The sequence below is a fragment of the Lepus europaeus genome, chromosome 11 (assembly GCF_033115175.1).
Source record: "Lepus europaeus isolate LE1 chromosome 11, mLepTim1.pri, whole genome shotgun sequence".
NCBI classification, from domain to species: domain Eukaryota; kingdom Metazoa; phylum Chordata; class Mammalia; order Lagomorpha; family Leporidae; genus Lepus; species Lepus europaeus.
The window spans coordinates 50,357,884-50,367,500 of NC_084837.1; the positions used below are offsets into that span (position 1 = coordinate 50,357,884).

The 9,617-nt window shown below is 57.8% G+C and overlaps 1 protein-coding gene across 1 annotated transcript; it reads right to left on the reverse strand.

The window, feature by feature from the left end:
- Positions 1–372: 372 nt before the first annotated feature.
- On the reverse strand, positions 373–9,500 carry PCK2 (phosphoenolpyruvate carboxykinase 2, mitochondrial). Its single transcript, XM_062205400.1, has 10 exons — positions 9,357–9,500; positions 7,123–7,368; positions 5,925–6,109; positions 5,634–5,837; positions 5,086–5,273; positions 4,318–4,480; positions 3,832–4,050; positions 1,917–2,054; positions 1,213–1,308; positions 373–995 (listed from the first exon to the last, which is right to left on the reverse strand). Exons 1-10 carry the CDS (start codon positions 9,383–9,385, stop codon positions 541–543), a joined length of 1,923 nt encoding a protein of 640 aa, XP_062061384.1. The 5' UTR covers positions 9,386–9,500; the 3' UTR covers positions 373–540.
- Positions 9,501–9,617: the final 117 nt, after the last annotated feature.

The window sequence follows — 9,617 nt, forward strand, 5'->3', positions numbered from 1 at the left end:
TCTTTCAAATAAATAAAATAAATTTAAAAAAAAAAAAAAAAAAAGAAAGTCAGGTCTGAGGGTGACAGGGGCACCGCTTCATTGCACAATACCCTGCATGCATGGGTATGTGGCTGGGGACTTCAGGCCCAGACGCTGCCCTGAGCAGCTGGCCAAGATCCCGCCTTCTTAGGACCTGAGGACACAGAGGGGGCAGAGCCTTCTAGCGATCCCCACTGATAATGCTGCCTGTAGGACAGAACCTGGATCCCTCCAGGCATGCCAGGCCCTGCCGGGGCACCAGGCAGCACTTCCTCCAGGGGCTGGAAGATGGTGACGATGCTGCTCAATGGAAGCTGTGAAGATCAACGGGAAATAAAAACAGGACAAATCTTGTGTAAAATGAACGAGCATCTCTTATTATGGGACAGGGCGTGTGAGAAGGGCTGGTCCCCCGGTGCGCAGATGTTAGTTACAATCAAATGGCTTCTACCTCCTGCAAGCTGGGGCGCCCCATCCCCACGGGCACGCTGTGCTCTCCTGCCAGCAAGCAGCCTCGGGTCACATTCTGCGCACGCGTTCCTCCAGGGCCTGCAGCTCAGCCAGCACCTCCTTGGGCAGGTCCTCGTTGACCTGCTCTGTCAGGTAGCTCCGAATGTCACGCACCTCCTGTTCCCAGAAGTCCTTGGGGAGTGAGAAGAGCTGAGTGGTGTCTATGGCTCCCAGGCCGCTGAGATTCAAGGCCCCTTCCTTGGGCACCAGCCCGATGGGGGTCTCTCGGGCACTCTCCTCGCCCTCTAAGCGCCGGCAGATCCAGTCTAGCACACGAGAATTCTCCCCAAAGCCTGGCCACAGGAAGCGGCCTGCCTCATCACGCCGGAACCAGTTGACGTGGAAGATGCGTGGCAGCTGGGCCCCCTTGCGCCCCTCCATGCTCAGCCAGTGTTCTAGGTAGCGCCCAAAGTTGTAGCCGAAAAAGGGCCGCATGGCGAACGGGTCGTGCATGACGATTTTGCCTGGGGAGGGGAGCGAGATGGGTAAGGAATCTTCTGCCTCCCTGGTGAGGGAAGGGCACCCTGCAGCCAGCTGGAGGACACTGTGGGAGGCTGAGGGTTTGGGGTATCCTCAGGGCAAGAGAGAGGGAGGAACAGGGAGCAAAGGCAGAAGCGGGAAGCAGCGCGGCCGGAGGAAGGTGTGGCTTGGGGTGGGCTTGGAGGAGGGCACGATGCTCACCTTTGTGCTCAGCTGCCGCAGTGGACTCAGAGCGCATGGCACTGCCCACGAACACCCCATGACGCCAGTTGAAGGCCTCGTAAACCAGGGGTACCCCTACGACACCAACAGACACGGTCACAGGCCGCTCTCTCCTCTGCATCCTCACAGCACCCCTTCTGGTGATCACTACTCTTGGTCTCTTCCTCCAAAGACCTCGGTTCTCCCATTGCCAGACCCCAGGCATCCCTCCAGGCTTGCAGTCACCAGGGGAGAACTCTGAAGACAGAACTACAGCTCGGGATCTGGGTGGAGGCTCCCTGTGTGTTATGTATACCTGGGAGCTGGGGCAGGCATTTGGCACAAGGGTTAAGCTGCTACTTGGGATGCCTGCATCCCGTGTTGGAGTCCCTGGCTTCAAGGCCTGGCTCTGCTCCCAATTCTAGTTTCCCACTAACGTGTGCATTATGTAGCAGGTGATGGCCCAAGTATTTGGATCTTTGCCACCCACGTGGAAGACCTGGATTGGGTTTCTGACTTCTGGCTTTGGCCTGGCCTAGTCCTGGCTGTTGCAGGCATCTGAGTGAACCAGTGGATAGAGGTCTCTCTCTCTGTCTCTCAAATAACAATGAAGACATAAGTGGAAAGTAAGTAAATAAGGAGGTGGACCCTGATACAGTGCTAGACCTTTCACCAAGAAGGCACGGAGCCCACACGTTGCTCACCTTTGGGTCTGCGGCCTCCAAAGATGATGGCATCAATGGGGACACCCTCTGGGGCCTCCCACGCTGGGTCCATGATGGGGCACTGCCGAGCAGGGGCACAGAAGCGAGAGTTGGGATGTGCACAGGGCTCCTTGTCACCTGGCAGAGGAAATACAAATACCATCACTTCCAGGGTCATGTCCGCCCAACACACACATACGTGTGTACACACTCTTGTGCAACTTCTTTTTGCCTCATTAGTTTCCAACAACCTGTGTGGTAAGCAAGAGGAGAAAGGGACCAGGATGTTTCCCCCAAAAGATTAGCTTACTTATCCGAAATGGGGCCGCCGGCTGAGCTGTGTGAGGAAAGAGTGGAAGAGGAATCGGGATGCGGCAGGCCACTGACATCTGCACCCAGCTATAGGCACTTGGCATTGACCAGGGCTCAAGCGGATGAGGCTGGATATTGGCGTAAGGTTATAATTTTCCCCCAGAAACTATTTATGGGATTATTATGTAAATAAACTTCTAAACCTGCAGCAAAAGCTGAGAATGCCAGGTCAGCATTTCAGACAGTCGCCTTCCCACCAGCAAACCGGGGAAGCCAGACTCTCCTTAGCCATCAGAATCATGCAGACAGAAATCAGTGTTAAAGCTAACAAACTCGCAATGGTATCTCCTGATGATGGAGTGCTAGGACTTAAGCAACTCAGGAAGGGACATCGCCTGGGCAGGTGTAACTGGAGAGGGGAGGGCCCAGTGAGCGGCACAGGTGTGAAGCAGTGCGGTACCTAGGGGTGAGGGAGCCACAGAGCCAGCACCCCCTCCTCTCCCACCCGCCAGCTCCTGCTTCTGCTCTCGAGAACAGCCCTCCCCGCATGAGCCCCCACGCAGAACCCCATGCCACAGGGTACTGCCCTGGGAACTGAAGCTGGGCCCACGGCGCCCTAGCTCTACCCCTGCTTTCAGAGATGATGAAAGGGTTGGGGAACGAGTCTGTGGGGAAGGATGATAGTTTCTCGAATTTCTCAGTTGGGTGGGAAAGACTGAGGGAGACTTAATAACGGTCTTGGGGAAAATGAAGGGTGATTACATGAGGAGGGCAACTGTTGGGCCAGCCTGGAACCCGGAAGACAAGCTCAGCACCACGGCCCTCCCTCCCCCACCATGCTCTCTGCTTGCACCCTGGGCCTCCAGGCTTTCTGCCCATAGGCCATGGAATACCAGAGGGTGCAGGGGGTGGGGGTGGGGGGCCCGAGGCACTGGCTGATGACAGCGTCGAGAAGCTTCTGGGAAGGACTACAGCGCTGGTCCGGCTGGGCTGGGCTGGACTGAGGTCTGTGCGCTGTAGGGACGGGGGAGTGGGCGGGTGACAGTACTGACCTCCAGACAACTATTACACAAGGCGGCAGTGGGAGCCCAGGGACGGGAGAGCTGGCTGGAGGACGAGGCTGGCTTCCGCTTCCCTGGTGGCTCAGGCTACGGATTGGGCTTTGAGCCCAAGTCTTTCTGTAGCAATTTCCAAAGTAGTAAGTATCCTTTCTTTTTCTTTTTTAAAAAAATCCAACTTACATTTCTTACTGAGAATGTACTACGTGTTGAGCAGTGTGGGGAACACTTTTTATTCACTGTTTAATATAATCCTCCAACAACCTTGAGACGGGGACTGTAACAACTACACCCATCTAACTGATGGTGAGGGTGAATCGAGGGAGGGTAAGTAGCTTAGCCAAATCACAAAACCAACGATTGACGTACTTGGAACATGAACTGAGACCTCGCCTGGGGTTGGGACCTGCAAATATTTGTAACTCCCTGTGTCTCCCACAGACCTCAGATGACTGCTGGGGGCTGTGGAGAAGGTTTGTCCATTACTAGGGTGCTGAGCTCTGGGGGGCTGCGCCACCACACCACGACTTCCCCAGCCCACCTACCAGGTTTCCAGGGTTTGCCCAGCCAGGAGGTCACGGTGACACCAGGTGGAAGGGGTTGGTCGATGCCCTCCCAATACACGCCTCCATCGCTGGTCTCAGCCACGTTGGTAAAGAGAGTATTGCTCTGGATTGTGGCCATGGCATTGGGATTGGTGGTGGCAGAGGTGCCAGGGGCCACACCGAAGAAGCCGTTCTCAGGGTTGATGGCCCGGAGTCGACCTGTTGGGAGGGAAAGTGAAAGGAAGGAAGGCCATCCAGGGAAAGTTGGGACGTGAGGCTGGAGAAGGGCCTGCTCTGCGCCTCTTGCCCTGAACTAGACCCTAGATCGGATGGGGAAAGGCTCTGAGGTGCTAGAGGAGGAGGCGTGGGTCGGGGCCGGCGATTTAGGAAAAGGCTCTCAGTAACAAACTTCACTGTGAAGACCACGGGACAGAGTCAGTCTCCGGCCAGAGCCCGAGCCCAGGGCATGACCCAAGGGGCCCTCACCTTCGCTGTCAAACCTCATCCAGGCGATGTCATCCCCCACACACTCCACTTTCCAGCCTGGCAGCGTGGGCCGCATCATGGCCAGGTTCGTCTTGCCACAAGCGCTGGGGAAGGCGGCTGCCACGTAGCGCTTCTTCCCTGCGGGGCTGGTGATGCCCAGGATCTGCATGTGGGGGGAGGGGAGGGGCATGGTCAGGGCACGGGCCGCAGGAGGAGGGACAGGGGCTCACTCACAGGGAGGACTGATGTGTATCTATTTATTTATTTAAAATGTATTTGAAAGGCAGAGACGGACAGAGTTCCCATCTGCTGGTTCACTTCCCGAACGCCCACAACAGCAAAGGCTAGGCCAGGCCAAAGCCAAGAGCCAGGAATTCACTCCAGGTCTTGCACATGAGTGGCAGGAACCCAATTACTTAAGCCGTCATCACTGCCTACCCAGGCCTGCATTAGCAGGAAGCTGGAGTTGGGAAGTGGACCCAGGTTACTCTGATTTTCAACGTGGGCATCTTAACTGGTATCTTAATCTCTAGGCTGAATGCCCATGCCAATGTTTATTCACTGAACAGGTGCACTGCCCTGCCACCAGGCCTGGAATATCCATCAGGGGAAGCCCTGACGTCTAGCAGCCTAGAACCAAAGCTTTGGGCAGAGTCCTTGCCTGCCAGCCTGGCACCTGGCAGGGGGCAGGCGAGGCTGAGGCAGACTGGTTGGGCCCCGCCCCTGCCCCAGCCCCTGCCGCCGCCTGGATCTTCACCAGGCCCTCACCAGCATGTGCTCCGCCAGCCAACCCTCATCCCGGGCCAGCCGCGAGGCGATGCGCAGGGCAAAGCACTTCTTGCCCAGCAGGGAGTTGCCACCATAGCCGCTGCCGAAGGAGACGATCTCCCGCTGGTCAGGCACGTGGCCAATCAGGGTTTTCTCTGGGTTGCATGGCCACTGGCTCACCGGATCCCCTGGGGACAATGGGGTCATGGGGCTGCTGGCAGTGGCATCCGGAACTGGGGTGTCAGGGGTTCGAGGGATCAGGGATTGGCAGGAGAGATACTCAGCAAGGATGGGCTCAAGCCCCTGACCTCCTAACAGCCATCGGCTCCCATGCCCCCGTTTTTGAGGCTGGGGGGCTGATGTTTCTCAATGTTGTGCAAACTGCTCTGTGATCACAGCCTCCCCCGCGGCCCAGACCGCTGCCCTGGCTCCTGGGGATCAGGATTCAGCAGGGACAGGTTCTCAGGGTCCAGGGCTAAGTGGGACTTGGGAGTTCTCCAAGCACAAGAAGGCCTCTGTGGGCTCCCCTGGGCCGAGCAGGGGCTCACCTGGCCCAGTGAGCGGCTGGCCCACGGAGTGCAGACACTTGACAAAGTCCCCATCTCCCAGGGCCTGAAGCACGGGCGTCCCCAGCCGCGTCATAATGCGCATGCTCGCCACCACGTAGGCCGAGTCGGTGAGCTGTACCCCGATGCGGGCCAGCGGGGAGCCCACAGGGCCCATGCTGAATGGAAGCACGTACATGGTGCGGCCTGCAAAGGAAAAGCCATCCCTGGATGAAGGCTCCAAACCTGGTTCCACCCCCTGTACCCCGGCCTTGGGGTCCCCACCCTGGTTACCCTGCATGCAGCCCGGAAACCTCTCGTCCACAGCTCGCTGGAATTCAGCTGGGGACATCCAGTTGCCCAGCTGTCCACGGGCCCCACCAGCTGGTAGTGGCACCGTGTCCCGCTGAGAGGGGGTCACAATCACCGTCTTGCTCTCTACGCGTGCCACATCCTTGGGGTCTGTGCGGGCCAGCCAGCTGGGGAGAGGGGATTGTCAGGAAGATGCTGGCCTGCAGCTCTCCCTGTCCCCAGACCTACTTCTTCAAGTTCAACTGACTCCGGGTCTTCTGTTGGCCTTATTTGTTCCCAGCCAATCTCATCTCAGTCCCTTCCTTCAGGCTGTGTCTCATCTAAGAGAATGTGGTTTCCCAAGGCCCCAGCCCCTGGGGAGCCTCTGGCCCTGGCAAAAGCTCCCTGAACTGGGGTGGGGAGCGGGGAGAGGGAAAGGGGAGGAAGGAGAGGAGGAGGAGGGTGATGGGGAAATGGAGGAGAAGAAGGAGAAAGAGAACAAGAAGAAGAAAAGCTCTTATTTGGATCAGCTTCTTCACTTCATATAAAAGTACAAAGGCACTTCAAAATGTTCATGGAAAATGGAATTAAAAACTAACTTTATTTTGGCACAAAAAAGTTTGAAATCCATGCACACAAGGGGTCTTCAAAAAAGTTTGTGGAAAATGCACATTATGAAAAAACCCTGCATGCATCTCAAGACTTCTGGCACCAAAAAACTATCTTTCTTTAAAAAAAAAAAAAAAAAAAAAAAAGGCCACAATGGCCACAACAGCCAGGGCTGGGCCAGGCCAAAGCCAGGAGCCAGGAGCTTTTTCAGGACTCCCACATGGGTGGCAAGGGCCCAAACACTTGTACCATCTTCTGCTGCTTTCCTCCAGGCCATAGCAGAGAGCTGGATTAGAAGTGGAGCGGCTGGCACAAGAACTGGTACCCAGTTGGGATGTTGGATCACAGGCAGCCTTACCTGTTAAGCCACAACGCCAGCCCGGATAAACTTATCTTTTAATTGAAATTTCCTATGAACTTTTTGGAGTATCCTTGTACTGACTAGCCTAGTTCCTGTGTCTTTTCCCCAGAGCTCCCATTCTTGCTCATCCTATTAGGATGGCTTAAATTCGATTTTTGTCTTGGTGAACCCAACGTGGCCTCCATTCAAAGAGATGGCCCCATCTCGCAGGTCGCTGGGTTCAAGGCTTACCAGTTATTGTACTTGGGGAGCTTTCGGATGAGCCCTTGCTGCTCCAGCAGGGTCAATGTGGCAGTATTCTCGGCCTCGGTCCCATCGCAGATGTGGATGCTCTCTGGTTGGCACAGGCGGGCACTGCGCTCCACAAAGTCCCGGACTCCAGCAGGCAGCTGGCCCAGATCTCCACTGAGCACGCGCAGGGTCTGGATGCTGCGGCATGACGACCAGCCCCAGGGGCTCAGCCCACGCCAGCTAAGCCTGCAAGAGAAGAAACAAGGAGGCAATGGGCCCATTGCTGCCGTGGATGGTGGACAAGTGTATGTGGGGAACTGTATGTGTATGATGGAAAACTGGGGCCTCTTGGGAGCGGGCTAAAGCAGGTCCGGATGCAGGCACCATGAAGAGCAGGTTGGGGTTGGTGTGTGGGATGGGTGCAGCCCCAGGCGTCTTGTGGCCTTTATGAATTTAATGAGGACATCTGCTGGTCAGCATGGGATGGGGAAGGCCAAATGGGCACAAAGGCACTTAGCTAGCTGTGCGGAAATGCACGCGTGGGCCTGCTGATGTTAATGCAGGCACAGCCCATGTCCACGCTGCAGCATGTCTGCTCAGTGTTCAGAAAGAAGCAGGGTCCAGAGAAACTGTCCAGGGAACAGTGTGTAGCCCCTTACCCATGTTCTTTCCACTCTCAAGTATAGCTGGAAAAGACCAAAGCCACCGACCAACCAAAGCATACTTTTCTGTAAGTAAAAATCAGCAGCTGTTTTCATTTTTTTTTTTCCCTGTGGGCGTGGATGGTGTCAGACTGTGAGAGCCTCGAGCACAGGACCTGGTCTTCCAGGTGGCACAGCCTTCTTCCAGGGCCAGCTTCGTAGATGAGGACACTTGCAGCATGCTGGGGCTGCAGGCACCAGATCTGCTGCGGCCCACCTGGGCCAGCAATGATGGCATAAGAGGTTCCCACTGAGTCGGGGTTTTTTGAACTGTGTGGAAGGTTGACCATTGGGAAATGAGTGTTACTGGCTGGGGCTCAGGCTTCAGCTCCCAGGAGGGTCTCTTATGGTCCGTCACACTCCAGGGAGGAAGAGAACTAGGGTCTCTGTGGCTGGCCTGCAGCCAGGGTGCAGCAACCAGAGAGTGCAAAGGCCAAAGCCTCCCTCACCAGAAACTGCCCCCACGCCAGGACTGTGAGAAGTTGTGCCTCCCCCTCCCTTTCCTGGAAGCCACACGGCCTGGAGAACTGCTGTGGGTAGCAGCGTGGACCAACAGGCTGCAGGAAGCTCAGACAAAGAGGTGTAAGCTCAGGGAAGGGAGAAAGCTCAGATCCCGGATGTGGGAGCTTGAGTTCGCTGGAGTGGAAGCTGAGGTGGTTTCCACCAGTCAGAGCAGGATGGAGCCCAGCATGGCCAGGAGCAGGGGAGCCAGCCTCGAAGGGGCCCTGGGTCTGTTCCTGCCTCAAAGAATCTTCCCTGAGCATTCATTGTAAAGGCACTCCCCCCACGGGGCACCTGGTGACCCAACGACCCCTTGCCTCCATCTCCCCTAAGCAGGACCCTCTCTCCCTTTCCAAGTGGAACCAGCTGCAGGGCAGACGTGCGGTCAGTTGACTCTGGGACAAAAGGAGGAGAGAGCCTGTACAGGGATGGACACACAGGCAGGACGCACCTAGGGGCTCCAGGCCTGGGGTGGGCAACGAGCCAGCCATGCAACAAACGAAGGCAGCTTGGCCCCCTCCTGCCCCATTGCTACCCTCCCTCCCCTGGCTCCAGGTTCCTCTGGCTGTGTTGCAGGTTGCAGCCCGGGGGAGGCCGAGGTCAGATGTTTACCTTCTACCTTCTTTAGGGAGCGCTGGGCTCAGGGCCCCCAGAGACTCGTGCACCTTGGCCCCAAGGTCCCACCACTGCTTACAGCACCCCCAGGGCTCTCAGCGCGTTCTATCTGGGAAGGAAAGGAGAGCACCCGGAGACAGGGCTCCGCAGGGGCGAGGGAACAGGGGAGGAAGTTCTGAAGTCGCAGACAGAGACCGCGCGGCCAGAGACCAGCGAGGCGCCGAGGGGGAGGAGCGGACGGGGACGAGCGCGCCGGGCGCGCGGCCGGCCGACCTCGGGCGGCGCGGATCCCAGAACCGTCGCCCCCCGCCCGCCTCCGCCGAGGATGGGAGGCCGGGAGGGGACGGCCCCCAGGGGGCGAGAGCGGCCGCAGGTGCGGGTCGGCCCCAGGCTGGGGGGAATGGGGTGGTCACTCACCGCAGGCCGGGGCGGTACGCAGCGGCCATGGCACCGGGGCGGGGGCTGCGGGGTGGTCACAGAACCGAGCGGAGCCGGGGAGACGTGGGAGACGTGAGAGACGGGGAAGTAGCAAGCAGGGCGAAGCAGCGGGAGCTGAGGCTGGGCGGGAGGCGCTTAAAAAGGAGGCGGGCGGGCCAGGGGCGGTACCTGGCGGGGCCGGCGCGACCCACTCTCCGCCCAGCCCCGCCGGCCGCCGTGCTCCCGGGGCCTGTCGGCCGC